Source organism: Ahaetulla prasina, chromosome 2, assembly GCF_028640845.1.
Source record: "Ahaetulla prasina isolate Xishuangbanna chromosome 2, ASM2864084v1, whole genome shotgun sequence".
In the NCBI taxonomy this organism is placed as follows: domain Eukaryota; kingdom Metazoa; phylum Chordata; class Lepidosauria; order Squamata; family Colubridae; genus Ahaetulla; species Ahaetulla prasina.
Window position 1 is genome coordinate 15581838 of NC_080540.1, and position 18990 is coordinate 15600827.

Here is an 18990-nt window from a genome sequence, read left to right on the forward strand (position 1 = left end):
GAAAACAAAAAACATCAAAACTTCATAAAGATTAGCAAACGATTACCTACCTACCTTATCATATCTACTAAACATTAGATAAAGCAAATGTGTTTCTATAATGCGTATATATATATATATATATATATAGGTCTATATATATGTAGGTCTTTGATTATTCGGGTTTTCTCCCGTGTAAAATTGGAAGTGTCTTGGCGACGTTTCGACGAAGTCTCATTCGTCATCTTCAGGCTTCAGCTTCGTGCTTCTGGGAGCAATGTGTGATCACAGCTGTTTCTTCCTTTTAACTGCTAGTGTGGGTTTGAACTGATTGGGTGGGAGCTTGGCTGTGCTCTGATTGGATGGGGTTTTTTGTGCTCTGATTGGCTGGGGGTGTGTCCTGTTTGGATGGGGGCTTGGTTGTGCTCAGATTAGTCTGAGTTGCAGGGGGATTTGAGTTGGTGAGCTGCATTGCTGTTGTTTGGCTTCATGTTCGTGGTTGTGCTCCATCTTCATAGTGGGTGTCAGTCTGCTGCATGTATGGATTGGAGGGGTTTGAAATGGCTAATGTTTCAGCTGAGGTCTGGCTTCTGGTCCTTGGTCGTGCTTCATGATCAGTGTGGGTTTGGGTCTGCTTTCTGGGTGGATGTGTGGTGGTGACATCCTGTGTGGACCTCGTGAGTGTGAGTCTGGTGTCATTCCTCATGTTAGGGACTCGTTTGTCAATAAGGCAAACTTAGGGTCCTAAGGGTCCTAATGGCTTAGGACCCGGGTACTTACGAGACCGCCTGCTGTTACCTTATGCCTCCCACCGACCGGTACGCTCTCACAGAGAAGGTCTCCTCAGGGTGCCGTCCACCAAACAATGTCGGCTGGCGGCCCCCAGGAGTAGGGCCTTCTCTGTTGGAGCAGCCACGCTCTGGAATGAACTTCCCCCTGGCCTACGCCAAGTGCCTGATCTTCGGACCTTTCGCCGTGAGCTAAAACCTATTTATTTATTCAAGCTGGACTGGCATAATGGTTTTTTAACATTTTAAATTGGGTTTTATTGTTGTGGGGTTTTAAATTTTTAAATTTTAAATTTAAATTTTTAAACATTGGCCTTTTTGTAATATGCTTTATTTTAAATTTTGATTTTAATTGTATATATATTGTGTTTTATTTAGGCTGTACACCGCCCTGAGTCCTTCGGGAGAAGGGCGGTATAAAAATTTGATAAATAAAAAATAAATAAAATAAATAAAGAAGGGCGGGTTTCCAAATGGCTGGTAGGCGGGAGGTATCATCTAGTTTGTTCATGCTGTGTGAATGTTTTTCTATCTTGATGGCTTCTCTGATTATACGGTTGTTAAAGTGTTCAGTTTTGGTGATAGTTCTGGTCTTTTTAAAGTCTTTAATTGGAATGGGCCAATTCTGTTCTTTTTAGGATGCGTTTGGCGGCTGCAGAGTTGGAGTGGAATTTCAATTGGAAGCATGTGGGGATTAAATTTTGGTCTCCAATTTTACGCGGGAGAAAACCCGAATAACCAAAGACCTACGTAGATAGATAGATAGATAGATAGATAGATAGATAGATACATACATACATACATACATACATACATACATACATACATACATATAATGATTCTTCTTAAATATGGATTATAGTAAAAAAAAAAAGCAATGATTCAAAAGAAAATTACCTTTCACATCTCTAGTATATCTTATTATATCAGTCATAATTGAGACTTCATGTGAGAGAGTTTTTAGAACATATAACAAAGATTTTACTTCCAACTATCCTATTTTAACTTAATAATAATTTGGGTAACATATATCTTTCAAAATCAAGAGCCTTCATTGCTTTTCATTATTAAATGCTCCTTAGTGTTCAGGTGAGGTCTCAGAATAAGGATGTAACATTTGGGGAGAAAAATACAGCCCAGTAAACCAAGGCTGGAGGCCAGGATGGAGAAGATCTGCACAGCCACCATGTATTTCCCTTTGGTGCTCAGGTAGGTGGGGACAAAGGAGATCCAAACACTGCAGAAGACCAGCATGCTGAAAGTGATCCACTTGGCTTCATTGAAAGTCCCTGGAAGCTTGCGGGCCAGGAAAGCCACCAAGAAGCAGACGGCAGCCAGGAAGCCCATGTAGCCAAGGGCAGTGTAGAACATGATGGCTGAGCCTTCGTTACATTGCAGGAGGATCTCTCCTGGTTGGGAATGCAGGTCAGAATGTGGAAATGGGGGAGAAATCCCCAACCATGTAAGGCAGATGCCCACCTGAACTCCAGAACAGGACAAGACAATGGAGTTGGCCAGACTTTTGCCCAACCATTTCCTCATCCTGCTGCCTGGTTTTGTGGCCAAAAATGCCACCACCACCATGATAGTCTTGGCCAGCAAGGAAGAGATGGCAACTGAGAAAACAACACTGAAGGTGATTTGTTGAAGAAGGCAAGTCACTTTTTGGGGCTTACCAATGAATAGAAGGGTTGTCAAAAATGAAAGCAAGAGAAAGACCAGAAGAATGTAGGTGAGATCCCGGTTGTTGGCTTTGACTATGGGGGTTTCTCGGTATTTAATGAAGATTGCCATAATTAAAGCAGTGTTTAGAGACAAAAATAAGGCTATGATAGCCAAGATAAGACCTAACGGGTCTTTGTAGGAGAGGAAAGTTATGACTTTGGGAACACACTGATTTCCCTTCTGGTTGGAATGCTGTTCATCTGGACACTTTTCACAATGTGCTGCATCTGGAAAACATGAATTGCTGTTTATCCAGTGATTCAGTGATATTTTACACCTCATGACCAATTGACTAGAGCAAGGGTGTAGATACACTAGTGAAGGTGTTTTTTGCTCCTTTCTTGCATTTTTAAAAAAATAAAAATATCTCTATTATTAGAATAATGAAATTTAAAGGAAAAAATTATTTACATTGGATATTGACAATAAGCATGAATAAAATATTAAATGATTATAGAAAAACATTGCCACCATCCCTTCATTTTATTTTTATTTATTTAGTTAGTTTGTTGAACATGTACGAGATAACAGGTATAAGTGTAATTATAAGTATAATTTATTATTTGCCAAGTGAAGAACTATCTTTCTAGAAACTATCTTCCAAAGTTTTAAATTCTCTGTGTCATATGTGGTAGCCATTCTTGCTACTTCTACCATAGATACTTTAGATATTATAAATTTTGCCATTGCAGCAAATTCTCTAATTTCACATCCCAATGTGACGATCACTGACAAAATGTGTTGTTCCAGTTCTGTACCAGTTTGGTACAATTATAGCTGAAAAGAATATTTGGGGTTTCGATTCAATGTTTGTTTTCTGAATATTCCGTTGCATTTCATTGCCTGAATTCTTTTGAGTTTGTTCGCATAGCAATCACAAATGAAAAAATATCCCTTCTTTGTATTGCAATTATGTTAGATTTTGCAGCAATCCAAGCAGCACACAAGCAGCACATAATTCAGCAGGATTCGTGTATAAAAGGAACTTCTTTATATACAGTAATATAAAGCATGATGTATGTATACAATACCCATGCAGCAGAAGCCAGAACCAGAACTCATAATCCAGAAGCCCAGAATCAATATAATCACAGAAGCTATATAATACAGAGGGTATATTGCAAGGACAAAGTAACTCTTATATTCAAATCAAGCAAACTAAGCCACGCCCAGGCTCTGAGGTATCTGGGTCACCAAACAGTTCCCATGGGCTGACCAGTTACCATGTCTATTCCAATTCATGAAGTTTCATACACTGACAGATTTTTGCCATCTTTTTCAATATTACTTTTTACTGTTTCAGCAGTTTCTGAAAACATCCACCCTAGTAAAATACTACTTTTATTGAACACTAAACACTGCTGTGTCTTTTTTTTTTCACTGTTTACCAAGTGTGGATGCAGCATACTGGCAGAGGAGATTAAATCTTAGTTATCTATATGTGTCTTTAAAATAAAAGGCTGATGTACCTTTTTTGTCCTTGAGCCACCTACCTTCCTGGGTGGAGATTGTTCCTTCCATGCATGGAGAGCAGTCATAGCAGCACACTGGTGCTCCTTCTCTTGTGAGCTTGGTGTATCCTGGGAAGCAACTTTTAGTGCACCTAGAAAAAGGGGCTTTCTAAACAGAAAGAAAATTATGGAAACATATGGTTTAGCGCAGGAGTAATATCTGTAAACAACCGTGCTGATAGAGCACCAAGGACTGTACTGAGTTACATGCCCTGAGGTAAGTAACTCGGGGGTCTAAGGGTTTTGCGTGGTTCTTTACCTTCCTTACAGGGAACAAGCATCATTGGACTAGCCAAAATGCTTTCCATCCTAACCTGGAACAATGCTGGCATTTCCACAGTTAGCAATCCAGGAGACATCTTGGAGAAATAATAGCATCTCCTTCAACCAGTTTTTTTTTGTCATTAGCACAGAGACTCCATCGAAGTGAGAAGACTGATACAAAAGCAGGTGGATACCTAGGAATGGGTGAATAATAATATTATTCACAAATAGGCAGACCTGGTTACCTGGTTAAACAAAGTTGGCCATATGATGACACTCTCATCGATGGAGAACTTGATATCTGCAGAGACTTCTTCTTTTTCAACATTCCCTATTTTCACCCCAGCAGAAGACTTGTTAGGAAATACTGCCCAGTCCATAATATCAAAGTCAGCAACAGGAATTCCACCCTCAGCCAAATAAACATCCTCCACAGAAAGATTGTAAATCTGGAAGTTTCTAAGAAAAGGATGGAGCTGAAAAGACATGGAGAATCACACTTGCCATGTATTTATTTTCTTTGGAGCCCTAAGCCAGAGGTGAGATATTCAGCTCAGTGCCTCTGTCTGTCTGTGGCAGGAAGATTATTCTCTTTCTCACCCCTTTCTTCCCTCCTTCTCTAAATCTCCCTTTCCCTCTCCCATTCTTTCTGTCTCTTTCTCTCTCATACATAAACACATATGCAGTGGTGGGATTCAGCCAGTTCGCACCACTTCGGGAGAACCGGTTGTTAACTTTCTGAGCAGTTTTGCAAACTGGTTGTTGGAAGAAATCATTACGGCAGAGAGCCAGTTGTTAAATTACTTCAATCCCATCACTGCACATATGCATAAACCTTTTAAGTTCATTATTTTTGCCTGCTCTGTTTTATGAAATTTTTAATCATCTCCTTTTAATGACCCCATAGTCAGGGGTGAAATTCAGCAGGTTCCGACAGGTTCTGGAGAACCGGTAGCGGAAATTTTGAGCAGTTTGGAGAACCGGCAAGTATCATCTCTGGCTGGTTCCAGAGTGAGGTGGGAATGGAGATTTTGCAGTATCCTTCCCCTGCCACACTCACCAAGCCACGCCCACCAAGCCGCACCACGCCCACCAAGCCACGGCCACAGAACCGGTAGCGGAAATTTTGAGCAGTTTGGAGAACCGTTGTTAACTTTCTGAGCAGTTTTGCAAACTGGTTGTTAACTTTCTGAGCAGTTTTGCAAACTGGTTGTTAACTTTCTGAGCAGTTTTGCAAACTGGTTGTTGGAAGAAATCATTACGGCAGAGAGCCAGTTGTTAAATTACTTCAATCCCATCACTGCACATATGCATAAACCTTTTAAGTTCATTATTTTTGCCTGCTCTGTTTTATGAAATTTTAATCATCTCCTTTTAATGACCCCATAGTCAGGGGTGAAATTCAGCAGGTTCCGACAGGTTCTGGAGAACCGTTGTTAACTTTCTGAGCAGTTTTGCAAACTGGTTGTTAACTTTCTGAGCAGTTTTGCAAACTGGTTGTTAACTTTCTGAGCAGTTTTGCAAACTGGTTGTTAACTTTCTGAGCAGTTTTGCAAACTGGTTGTTAACTTTCTGAGCAGTTTTGCAAACTGGTTGTTAACTTTCTGAGCAGTTTTGCAAACTGGTTGTTAACTTTCTGAGCAGTTTTGCAAACTGGTTGTTGGAAGAAATCATTACGGCAGAGAGCCAGTTGTTAAATTACTTCAATCCCATCACTGCACATATGCATAAACCTTTTAAGTTCATTATTTTTGCCTGCTCTGTTTTATGAAATTTTTAATCATCTCCTTTTAATGACCCCATAATCGGGGTGAAATTCAGCAGGTTCCGACAGGTTCTGGAGAACCGTTGTTAACTTTCTGAGCAGTTTTGCAAACTGGTTGTTAACTTTCTGAGCAGTTTTGCAAACTGGTTGTTAACTTTCTGAGCAGTTTTGCAAACTGGTTGTTAACTTTCTGAGCAGTTTTGCAAACTGGTTGTTGGAAGAAATCATTACGGCAGAGAGCCAGTTGTTAAATTACTTCAATCCCATCACTGCACATATGCATAAACCTTTTAAGTTCATTATTTTTGCCTGCTCTGTTTTATGAAATTTTTAATCATCTCCTTTTAATGACCCCATAGTCAGGGGTGAAATTCAGCAGGTTCCGACAGGTTCTGGAGAACCGGCAAGTATCATCTCTGGCTGGTCCCAGAGTGAGGTGGGAATGGAGATTTTGCAGTATCCTTCCCCTGCCACACCCACCAAGCCACGCCCACCAAGCCGCACCACGCCCACCAAGCCATGGCCACAGAACCGGTAGTAAAAAAGTTTGGATTTCACCACTGATCATAATTATTTTTCTACTGTTTGTAAGCTACCCAGAGTGGCCTTATTGCTAAGAGGGATGGGATATAAATTTAATCAATAAATAATAAATGATATTTTAGGGCCTTTCGGAGTTCTGCAACATTTGATCTTCTGTAGTATATTATGTAACCAACAGTTGGTGGTGTTTCCACCAACCTGAAAAGGTTGGGAGAAACGGCAGGGCTCCAGATTCTAAGATTTAATTTTCAAAGGAGAAAGAAAGATAAAAAGGATCTCGGGAGACTAAAAATGCAGAAGAAAATTGCCAGGTTATGTGACCAGGAAGCACTAGTGACAAGCAAGTCAACTGATCTGCTTGTTTTTTGAAGATGCTGACGAGGAATGTTATAATGTACTTATAACACCGAGGTTGTGAGTAGAGTCCAGAGATATTTCACAAGAAGAGCACCAGCGTGCCTACCGTTCCTGTCCTAATGTTCCCTTTGGTTGTATCCAATTTGTATGGTTATTTCATGCTTATACTTATATATATTGTGTCTGACAAATAAATAAATAATAAATGATATTTTAGGGCCTTTCGGAGTTCTGCAACATTTTATCTTCTGTAGTATTTTATGTAACCAACAGTTGGTGGTGTTTCCACCAACCTGAAAAGGTTGGGAGAAACGACAGGGCTCCAGATTCTAAGATTTAATTTTCAAAGGAGAAAGAAAGATAAAAAGGATCTCGGGAGACTAAAAATGCAGAAGAAAATTGCCAGGTTATGTGACCAGGAAGCACTAGTGACAAGCAAGTCAACTGATCTGCTTGTTTTTTGAAGATGCTGAAGAGGAATGTTATAATGTACTTATAACACCGAGGTTGTGAGTAGAGTCCAGAGATATTTCACAAGAAGAGCACCAGCGTGCCTACCGTTTCCTTTGGTTGTATCCAATTCGTATGGTTATTTCATGCTTATACTTATATATATTGTTGTGACAAATAAATAAATAAAATAATTAAATAATATATATAAACTTAAGGTAAACCGCTCCAAACTTGATTGCAGAAAATACGACTTCAGCAACAGAGTGGTCAATGCCGGAGGCGTTGTGGTCTCTGTTCGACGAGTCCCCCTTTTATAGGGGGGACAATGACGGACAGTGAAAGAGGCGATGGTAGCACCATCTACTTCCCTGAGGGGATTCGGATTATGGAACAGAGCAGTCATGTTTGGTTCTGGTTGGGTTAAGACGGTTTACGATCTTTTGTCTGTTAATCCACCAGGATATCAATGGACTTTACATCTATCCAGGAAGGACTGCCTGTTCTACTTTTTCCATCTGATATCGGACCCCAGAAAAACATCTCAGCATAATATCTCAGCTGCTAAAGGGGATGTAGTCAGCTGTCAGTCGATTCCATGCGTTATTCGCCACATGAACTCTTGCGCCTGCGAGATACCCCCGCCCCACAGGAATGGCCCTCCACATTACCGAGGGCCAGCCTTATTGATGGGTTTTGGGACCCAGAGAGGTGGCATGCATCGAGGAAGAATCTTTGGGTTTTTTTAGAAAAGGGTTTTTTAAAGGGGGGGAGGGATAGGACGGGTGTGGGGGGTAACTCGTCGGAGAGGGGGTCCAGTTCCTGGGCTTGCTCACGGCGTTACTTTATCAGGTCCAAAGGCAGGGGGGAGGGGTATGTTCCGGGTTTAGAGGGTCGTTCCATCTGTACGGTAAGTGGGAGAGGCAGGTATGGCGGAAGCGAGGGGCCGCATCGATCTTTGGGAGCATGTGCTCGCTGTTTAAAAGCGATCGCATGCTCCGGCCCCTCAGACTTCACCCGTTCCCCGGGCAGCCAGGATCCTCAGAGCCTGGGCCTCCGGTTGATGTTATGCAATGCATGGTCCGTGGTTAACAAAGCCCCCTAATTTGTGATCTTATTCAGGGGGAGTCCGCGGACCTTATGGGCATTACGGAGACCTGGTTGGGCACGGAAGGGGGTGTTCCCCTTATTGAGCTGTGCCCTCGGGTTTCCGAGCATTCCATCAACCGAGGGCCCAAGGTAGGGGTGGGGGGGGGTTGGTTGTTATTAGGGAAAGTCTACAGCTGAGGGAGTCCACTGTGCCTCAGATAGCCGGTTGTGAATCCCTCTTTGTGAGGTGGGGCCATAGGAGTCAGATGGGCTTATTGATCACGTACCTGGCTCCTTGCTGCGTGACTACAGCACTGCCCGAGCTGTTGGAGGTACTGGCCGGGGTGGCGGTTGAGACCCCCAGACTTATGGTCATGGGGGATTTCAACTTGCCATCGACCGGCTTGTCCTCAATGGCAGCTCGGGAGTTCCAGGCCTCCATGACGGCCTTGGACCTGATCCAAGTAGTTGATGGCCCTACGCACATTGGGGGAGGCACACTGGACCTGATTTATATCTCTGGTCAGTGGTTAAATGATCTGGAGTTAGGAGATTTAGTAACAGAGCCTTTGTCATGGTCAGATCATTATCTCCTTCGCTTGGACTTTCGGACCCCTACCCACCACCGCAGGGAGACGGAACCAATATGATGGTTCCGTCCCAGGCGCCTGATGGACCCAGAGAGGTTCCTGATGGAGCTTGGGCCGTTTCCTGAGGATCTGGCCCATGGCACGGCTGAAGAACTAGTTGTGGCCTGGGAACAGGCTGCGGCTGGGGCTTTAGACCGGGTCGTGCCTTTGCGGCCTCTGACCCAGCGTAGATCTCAACCAGCCCCTTGGTTCTCCGAGGAGCTGAGGGAGATGAAACGCCGGAGAAGACGCCTAGAGAGTGCTTGGAGATCCAGCCGTTCCGAAGCTGACCGGACACTAGTTAAGTCTTACTCTAAGACTTACCTAGTGGCACTGAGGGAAGCGAAGCGTTCCTACGCTTCCTCCCTCATTGCGTCGGCAGATAACCGCCCGGCCGCCCTGTTTCGGGTGACCCGCTCTCTCCTTCATCAGGAGGTGCAGGATGACCCCTTACAGGGACGGGCCAAGGAGTTTAGTGGTTATCTATACGATAAACCCCAAACCGCCACAACTTTACCCTTAGACTGTCTACTGTCAACCTCACTCCATTCCTAAGAGGTCTGTAAGGGGTGTGCATAAGCGCACCAGCATGCCTACGTCTCTATCCTAATGTCCCTTTTTACTTTTACTCTTTCCATGTATTCATATTCATGTTTATACATTTCATGTATTCATAATTATGTTTATACGTTTATCTGTAATCTTATAGATGTTTGATGAAAATAAATAAATAGATAAAGAGAGACATGTCCACTCCTTGTATGGCAGACAGGAACTACGGTACATCAGACCAATATTGGAATTTAAGACAGAATATAATGGTTACTGTGGCATCTGGTACTTATTTATTTCACAAATATTTCCAGCCTTCCCGAGCTTCCAGTAGACCCTTTTTTGGCCTCCCCAAGACTCCGCACGTGCCCTGCACTTACCTGCATCTAAAACGGGCCGCGTGGGGACTCCTGGAAGGAGCAAAGTGAGCAGAACCAGCCATGAGTGAGATTTGGGGGTTCTCCGAACTGCACAGAATATTCGCTAGAGGTCCTCCCGAACCCCTGTGAACCCCCAGCAGCCCCACCCCTGCCCCCATCTATTAGTGCTTCCATCTAACATAACATTTAAGAATTGAAAGGAAATTGTTAGTGGAATTTTGTAATTGAAGTCTTACCTGCCATGGCTGTATTATCTGGGGTGTCTGATGGTCCCCAACACGCATCCTCCTCTTACTCAATTGGTAAGAAGAGGCAGCACTGAGGACCGAGGCCACAACCTGGATTATTGTGGAAATACTGGAGCCATCCTCGGACAGGATTCTTTCCACCAGATCCTGGGGTGGGGTTTCCCAGCTCTCTTTTTCCAGGCACGTATTCCAAGATTTCTTAGACAACAAGGGGCTTGGATAGGAACACTGAAATGCTGCCTCCCCAAAATTCCCCGTAGCAGAGTAATGTGAATTAAAATCATAATATTGTGTCCTTTTCTCTGTCTGAGTGGTAAAGGATAATAAAAGATAGTTATGCTGGAGATTAAGCAATCGGTAAAAAAATCTCACACTTATATCGGACAAAGCTGTGGCAATCCATACTTTTTTCCTAAACAGGATTTCACTAGCCTCAGCGTCTCGTATTAGTACTGCTAGTACTATTGTGGCCTGAAAGTTCAAGTGACAAACAAGAGTTTTTACTTTGGCATCGCTAAAATATTGAAGGATGTTCTTATTCTTTCCCACTTCAATAACCACGGGTAACCTTTCTGAGAAGGCGACACAGACCCCTTTCCTTAGGGCTGCTGGCATAAAAGTTCTCCTGAACTTTTCCCCACTTTCATTGTCCGGAGCAACGAGGCCGATCCACGTCCATCGGAAATGCAGGAGCAGCTTGACAATCGCCAAGTGAGGAGGTTCTTGACTTGGGGTCACCCGGTAGAAAAAAGGGAAATGATGTTTCTGCTCTGGAATGTGGCTGATGACCCCATAATTGATCTAAGATGAGATAGAAAAGATGGTTGATTTCTTTGCTTTTAAGGACAACAGTAAGTGCTTACATATCAAGGCTCCATGGAAGAGAACTTCCTTCCCTTTGTTCTTGAGTTTGTACCAGGAAATGTCACCTCAGAGTCTGGAATCACTTGCCTGTATTTACAGTCATTGCCTATTAGCAACTTTCTGCAAAATTACGGGAGGCGAAATATGACATTTTTTTCCACATCTTCAGCAGTGCAAGAACAAAGGACAAGAAAACTATTATAAAAGCAGCTACACATGTCTCAGTAATGCCCTGGGGATGATGGAATGATATGTGAACTCAGCAGAAAAAAGAAAAGTTGGGTGGGATGTTTTCGTTTTTGTCTTTAAGTACAAAGAGGGAAATTAAAAAAAAACCCTTAACATAATACTTTTCATTTTTTTTCTTCAATTCAATTCAAATTCAAATCTTTATTGTCAGTTCACAACATAGGTACAATGAGATTGGTTGAGCTCCTTCAGTGCACCACTCGCAACACAATACAACTCACAGTGGAGACAAAAAATCCCTAACCCAATAAATCATATTAACAAAACACCCAGTCCTATTGTACCAGTGTGAACATGTTACACATTGTGCTGGCCCTGCAGTCCATCATACTACGTAGTTATGATGTTATGATGTTTAGCAGCTCTATGCAGGTGAAGGCAAATTTTGCCCCTTGCACTACACTGTGCACACACATCCATACACACATTATTCCAAGCATCACACACCAGTATCGGGAGCCCAGGGCTGCTGCGTGTGAACGCGCCACCATCTTGTGACCAAAAAGCCTTTGAAACAGTACAGGCCCTGATATTTTCTTTCAATTCGTTTCAACTAAGTTTGAAAAGATGTTTTTCTCTCCAAAGTCAAGTGACTAAAAGACATCAAGAAAAGTCAGAAGAAGGATTGGCAAAGATTTTATTTTTTTATTTATTTTATTTTGTCACAACAATATATATAAGTATCATACAAAAAAAGATTATATAGTGTATAAACATATATATGAGTAAATATTAGGAGGAATAAGCAATAAACAATAGGACAGGAACGGTAGGCACGTTTGTGCTCTTATGCACGCCCCTTATGGTACTCTTAGGAATGGGGTGAGGTCAATGGTAGAAAGTTTTTGGTTAAAGCTTTTAGGATTATGGGATTATGGGAAGAGACCACAGAGTCAGGTAAAGTATTCCAAGCACTGATGATTCTGTTGCAGAAGTCATATTTTCTGCAGTCTAGATTAAAGCAGTTAACATTAAGTTTAAATCTATTGGTTGCTCTTGTATTATTGCAATTAAAGCTGAAGTAGTCTTTAACAGGAAGGACATTACAATAGATGATTCTTTGAGTTAAACTTAGGTCTTGTCGAAGGCGACGGAGTTCCAAGTCTTCTAAGTCTAGGATTTCAAGTCTGGTGGGATAAGGTATTTTGTTGTTTTCAGTGCAGGATGGTTAAGAGCATTTCAGTTGAACTATAAATGTTCAGCTGCAAAAAGGATATCATTATTTGAATGCCTGATACCATTTCAGGGCTTCTTAAAGCTCCATTGGCTCACTAATTTTATTTATTATCTGACCTTTTGAGCCATGGTGCCGCAGTGGTTAGAATGCAGTAGTACTATGGGCTACTTCTGCTGCCTGCTGGCTGCTTGCAATTTGACAGTTCAAATCTCACCAGCCTTCCATCCTTCCAAGGTGGGTAAAATGAGGATCTAGATTGTTGGGGCAATATGCTGACTCTGTAAACTGCTTAGAGAGGGCTGTAAAGCACAGTGAAGCGGTCTATAAATCTAAGTGCTATTGCCATTGCTTTTGGGGGTCTATTTGCAGAGTGAAATTAGCTTCAGTATTCATTCATACCTGTGGGATTTTGTAGATGCTCAGCATGGTGGAAATTTGACTAAAGAGATCAGAATCAGTCCCTTCAAGTAGAGGCAACAGATTATTTTGCTTTCCACAACTGTAGTTTGGGACATTCTCCTGCCCCGTAGAAAGCAAATCCATCATCACCTCGTATGTTATCCTTGAATTGAAAAAGTTCTCATAGATGCTGTAGCCCAAGGTGATGTTTGGTAAGAGCTTTGGGTTCTGGTTGACCTCATGAGTGGCAAAGAAGAAGGGCAGGACGTGCCAGAAGCTTATACTCTGTGTACTGCAAGATAAGCAATTTTAGTTGGTTTTCATGTCGATGTGGGGTTTTCATCTTCAATTCATAAAATCACATCATTTTTCCTGAAGCTATTCCTTTATGACATTTATAACTAATCAGTTGGATTGCTGTCTTAAGAGTCTAGTCTGGAAACTGGACAATCCAACAATCTGAAATTAATTAAGAATATCGCTATGGAAATTTTCTGCTAAGTACGAGCCTGTTCTGATGACTTTTACATCTTTTAATTTAATTTTATTTCTTTAATATTGTTCTTCCACAGTAGCCTATAGTGTTTCTAAATTTTGCCTCTCAGCATGCAAAAGTCAGAAGAAAACAAGAATTTGCTAGCCACGACAAAGCCTCCCCTTGCCCCGTTCCATTGTTAGTCATTAAATCCTTAATATTAGGAACTTAGTATTCCTTTGCCATAAAATAATTTACTTTTATTGTTATTATCTTTTCAGACAGTATTCTGCATAGAATAATCTATTTCCATCATTTTCAGAAATAGATGGCTAGTAACATATAGGTATGCAAATTTAAAAATTATAGCATATAAAGGTTTTGTTATATATTAGCCACGACAGATATTAATCATTATACCTTGCAGTGATTCTGTAGTTACGTACTATTAATATTAATGTTTTACATAATTTTTCTCATTGTATATAAGAATTAATATTGATATATTGACCATCATTTGTGTTGTAAATGTTGTACCTTGATGAACGTATCTTTTCTTTTATGTACACTGAGAGCATATGCACCAAGACAAATTCCTTGTGTGTCCAATCACGCTTGGCCAATAAAAATTCTATTCTATTCTATTCTATTCTATTCTATTCTATTCTATTCTATTCTATTTTATTCTATATTAATACAGTAACAACTACTTACCAGAAATGGATTTTTTTGGGAAACAGCTGAAACGGTCTCTACCACAATCATTTCCCTTTTAAATCAGATAGAAGGTGTTTTCAATGCCATTAAATAAAACACACCCAGGGCTGTGTTTTTCCTGCCATGGTCCTTGGCTTCTTTATTTTTTTTTAAAGGGTTTCATTAATTTAAACAAAAAGTAAGCAGGGAGATGGTGATGCTGCCACACAAAGCAAAATACCAGCCTCCTTTTAAGAGACCAAATTGCTCACAAGCTATCTTATGTTGCCCACAAGCAACAAATGTAAGTCTTTTCCTTAAAGGAAATGAAGATAGGAAAAAGACCTGGTACTAGGAAATGGAAACTATTGATATTTTTAAAAACAAACAGACAAGAAAGAAAGAAAGGATAAAATGAATCACTAGGCTTACGTAGATATCAGGAATTACCTTTGAAATCTGTTGTTTGGAGGTTTAAAGAAAACATATGGTTGAAATATAGTGATAGTTGTGGATATGATTGCACCAATCAGGAAATCTCCTGGCTTGTAGTAAGTGAATCTGTGTTTTTCCTGCCATGGTCCTTGGCTTCTTTATTTTTTTTAAAGGGTTTCATTAATTTAAACAAAAAGTAAGCAGGGAGATGGTGATGCTGCCACACAAAGCAAAATACCAGCCTCCTTTTGAGAGACCAAATTGCTCACAAGCCATCTTATGTTGCCCACAAGCAACATATTTAAGTCTTTTCCTTAAAGGAAATGAAGATGGGAAAAAGACCTGGTACCAGGAAATGGAAACTATTGATATTTTTAAAAACAAACAGACAAGAAAGAAAGAAAGGATAAAATGAATCACTAGGCTTACGTAGATATCAGGAATTACCTTTGAAATCTGTTGTTTGGAGGTTTAAAGAAAACGTATGGTTGAAATATAGTGATAGTTGTGGATATGATTGCACCAATCAGGAAGTCTCCTGGCTTGTAGTAATTGAATCTGTGTTTTTCCTCCTTCTGCATATTCAATGGACATTTGGTCATCATTGTGCCACAGGGAAAATGGGACACCAGGAGAAGCAGCAGCAGCAGCAGATTCTCACATGTCATGATGGAGATATTCGACACAGTTCTCCGACACAGACACCCCTGTCTTTGGCCTCAGAGCTGTTTAAGGAAGTTCTCTTGCCAAAGAATCCAGACACACTGACTGTATTCGTAAAGATAAAATGAAATCTGGCACATTAAAATGAGCCAGATCGCATCCAGACTGGCACAGTCCTGCCTAAAGGAGTCTCACATGTGCTCTCCATAGTCCTTGAGGTCCTTGTGGAACAAATTTTTAGATATTTTTAATAAGTGTTCATAAATATTTGTCGAATCTGTTGCTGATGGTTGGTGCATATGAGGGATTAACTACTATGCATGAGGGGAAAAAACTTTGTATGACTCATGGGCATAGTTCTAATATAAGACTTGTCAAAACAACAATTCAGGTAACTTCTTATTCCTTTCACTCAAGAGACTTATTCTTAACAGAATAACAGACTCTGAGAGACATATCTTTGAAAGAGATACAGAAATGAATTGAGTAAACTTTTTAATGAGCCAAAAATTCTTTCTTGATAGAAAAGAATATCAGTTTCCTGTTGGAAATGAGATAATCCTTTTTCTTCTCCGCTTCAATGATGACTACTAAGATCTGATTCCCAGACTCAGGAATGTCCCTACACATCTCCAACTCAAAAGACTGGGTTTGGGTGCTTCGCTACTGGTTCGGAACTGTGACTACACCCGCATGTATCTGTACTATGTGCCTGCATGGCCCTTCTGCACATGCGCAGAACCTTCTGCACATGCTCAGAGTGTCTGTGATGACGTCCGGGCGGGTGGGCGGAGCCTCTTGATCATTATACCTTGCAGTGATCCTGTAGTTACGTACTATTAATATTAATGTTTTACATAATTTTTCTCATTGTATATAAGAATTAATATTGATATATTTACCATCATTTGTGTTGTAAATGTTGTACCTTGATGAACGTATCTTTTCTTTTATGTACACTGAGAGCATATGCACCAAGACAAATTCCTTGTGTGTCCAATCACACTTGGCCAATAAAAATTCTATTCTATTCTATTCTATTCTATTCTATTCTATTCTATTCTATTCTATTCTATTCTATTCTATATTAATACAGTAACAACTACTTACCAGAAATGGATTTTTTTGGAAACAGCTGAAACGGTCTCTACCACAATCATTTCCCTTTTAAATCAGATAGAAGGTGTTTTCAATGCCATTAAATAAAACACACCCAGGGCTGTGTTTTTCCTGCCATGGTCCTTGGCTTTATTTTTTTAAAGGGTTTCATTAATTTAAAACAAAAAGTAAGCAGGGAGATGGTGATGCTGCCACACAAAGCAAAATACCAGCCTCCTTTTAAGAGACCAAATTGCTCACAAGCTATCTTATGTTGCCCACAAGCAACAAATGTAAGTCTTTTCCTTAAAGGAAATGAAGATAGGAAAAAGACCTGGTACTAGGAAATGGAAACTATTGATATTTTTAAAAACAAACAGACAAGAAAGAAAGAAAGGATAAAATGAATCACTAGGCTTACGTAGATATCAGGAATTACCTTTGAAATCTGTTGTTTGGAGGTTTAAAGAAAACATATGGTTGAAATATAGTGATAGTTGTGGATATGATTGCACCAATCAGGAAATCTCCTGGCTTGTAGTAATTGAATCTGTGTTTTTCCTCCTTCTGCATATTCAATGGACATTTGGTCATCATTGTGCCACATGGAAAATGGGACACCAGGAGAAGAAGCAGCAGCAGCAGATTCTCACATGTCATGATGGAGATATTCGACACAGTTCTCCGACACAGACACCCCTGTCTTTGGCCTCAGAGCTGTTTAAGGAAGTTCTCTTGCCAAAGAATCCAGACACACTGACTGTATTCATAAACATAAAATGAAATCTGGCACATTAAAATGAGCCAGATCGGATCCAGACTGGCACAGTCCTGCCTAAAGGAGTCTCACATGTGCTCTCCATAGTCCTTGAGGTCCTTGTGGAACAAATTTTTAGATATTTTTAATAAGCGTTCATAAATATTTGTCGAATCTGTTGCTGATAGTTGGTTCATATGAGGGATTAACTACTGTGCATGAGGGGAAAAAACTTTGTATGACTCATGGGCATAGTTCTAATATAAGACTTGTCAAAACAACAATTCAGGTAACTTCTTATTCCTTTCACTCAAGAGACTTATTCTTAACAGAATAACAGACTCTGAGAGACATATCTTTGAAAGAGAGACAGAAATGAATTGAGTAAACTTTTTAATGAGCCAAAAATTCTTTCTTGATAGAAAAGAATATCAGTTTCCTGTTGGAAATGAGATAATCCTTTTTCTTCTCCGCTTCAATGATGACTACTAAGATCTGATTCCCAGATTCAGGAATGTCCATATACATCTCCAACTCAAAAGACTGGGTTTGGGTGCTTCACTACTGGTTCGGAACTGTGACTACACCCACGTGTATCTGCACTATGCGCATGCATGGCGCTTCTGCACATGTGCAGAACCTTCTGCACATGCTCAGAGCATCTGTGATGACGTCCGGGCAGGTGGGCGGAGCCTCTTGCCGCTGCCACTACAGGTTCATGCAAACCAGGGCGAACCGTTAGAAACCCACCACTACTTGAGGCCTACGCAGGATCAGGGTTTGGATATGGCTCACTTACCTGTTTAAATGATGTTGGCCATATGATGGCACTTCCATTGATGAAGCGCTTGATTTCCAAAGAGGCCACACTTTCTAGCGTTCCCATTTTCACTCCAATATGAGATTGGTTGGGAAAGAAGTACTGAAATAAGTAGACTTTTAGCAGGCCAAATTTTAGCAGGCCAAATTTTTTGCTATCAGTTCTGTGGGTGTGGCTTGGTAGGCATGGCTTGGTAGGGGGGGTCATGTAACTTTTTTTTTTTACTTTTTAAAGCATTTTTTACTACCTATTCACCCAAACCATAGTAAAAAATGCTTTAAAAAGTAAAAAAAAAAAGGCTCTGATGATCACAGCTGTGCCATGGGATCATCAGAACCTTTTTTTTTTTTACTTTCCTAAAGCATTTTTTTTTTTTTTTTTTTTTTTTTTTTTTTTTATTCAAAAAGTTTTTATTAGTCAAAAAAGGTTTATACAAATACATATCAGGTATGGTAAATTTTCATTTTTCTTATCTAAAATAAGAATTTTACTCAAATTTTTTAACACATACAACAGCCATAAGGCAAGCAGGTGACACGAAGTAGCTAAGTTTGCAAATTTTAAATACGTAATAAAGAAGAGTCAAGAATAATCAGAATATCATACAAAAGAGAATAAGGAAAACCAACACAATCCCAAATATCTTTATCACTTCCTAGTTTTGGATCTCAGAACTCTGGGTTCAGCCTGACCCAACTCCAGGGCCGCAACAGCGGCAGCCGCTTCAGCCCCATGATCTATAACCTCCCCTTCTTCAATTCCTGGGTCATCTGATTCCAGGAGGGCTTTGTGTTCCTCCACATAGGCCGTGGCCTCCACAATTGTACTGATTTTTTCGTAATGCCCTCCCGAAAATCATCAATCCTCTGGCATCAGCCATCTGAAGCCCACTCCTTCTGGTACAATTTGCTTGACAAAAATAATATTTCTTTCTTTTTCACGTACCTGTCTGGGAATCTGCCTCAGAATGGCTATCTCCTGCCCCTGTAAATCAGTGCCCCACTCCTATGTTTTCTAAGAATTTCATCTCGCCTCTTCTCACAAATTTGACATGAACCTCTCTGGGAACTGCATGCG

General features: G+C 40.7%; 2 protein-coding genes across 2 annotated transcripts; both read right to left on the reverse strand.

Moving 5' to 3' along the window:
* Positions 1–1808: 1808 nt before the first annotated feature.
* LOC131190392 (vomeronasal type-2 receptor 26-like) lies at positions 1809–4080 on the reverse strand. Its single transcript, XM_058167712.1, has 2 exons — positions 3986–4080; positions 1809–2719 (listed from the first exon to the last, which is right to left on the reverse strand). The coding sequence occupies exons 1-2, from the start codon at positions 4011–4013 to the stop codon at positions 1809–1811; spliced, it is 939 nt and encodes a 312-aa protein (XP_058023695.1). The 5' UTR covers positions 4014–4080.
* Positions 4081–4464: 384 nt separating this feature from the next.
* Positions 4465–15709, reverse strand: LOC131190393 (vomeronasal type-2 receptor 26-like). The gene is made up of 5 exons (XM_058167713.1): positions 15023–15709; positions 12970–13261; positions 10785–11081; positions 10269–10586; positions 4465–4743 (listed from the first exon to the last, which is right to left on the reverse strand). The coding sequence occupies exons 1-5, from the start codon at positions 15241–15243 to the stop codon at positions 4489–4491; spliced, it is 1383 nt and encodes a 460-aa protein (XP_058023696.1). The 5' UTR covers positions 15244–15709; the 3' UTR covers positions 4465–4488.
* Positions 15710–18990: the final 3281 nt, after the last annotated feature.

Coding starts and splice junctions, on each gene's coding strand:
- LOC131190392 (XM_058167712.1), bottom strand. CDS start 4,013: ATGGAAGGAACAATCTCCACCCAGGAAG. Junction 2,720..3,985: donor AACAATCTCCACCCAGGAAG/GTAGGTGGCTCA, acceptor CATGTTTTCCAG/ATGCAGCACATTGTGAAAAG.
- LOC131190393 (XM_058167713.1), bottom strand. CDS start 15,243: ATGACATGTGAGAATCTGCTGCTGCTGCTGCTTCTCCTGGTGTCCCAT. Junction 11,082..12,969: donor GCATCTACAAAATCCCACAG/GTATGAATGAAT, acceptor ATCTCATCTTAG/ATCAATTATGGGGTCATCAG. Junction 4,744..10,268: donor AGATAATACAGCCATGGCAG/GTAAGACTTCAA, acceptor ATGTCTTTTCAG/CTCCATCCTTTTCTTAGAAA.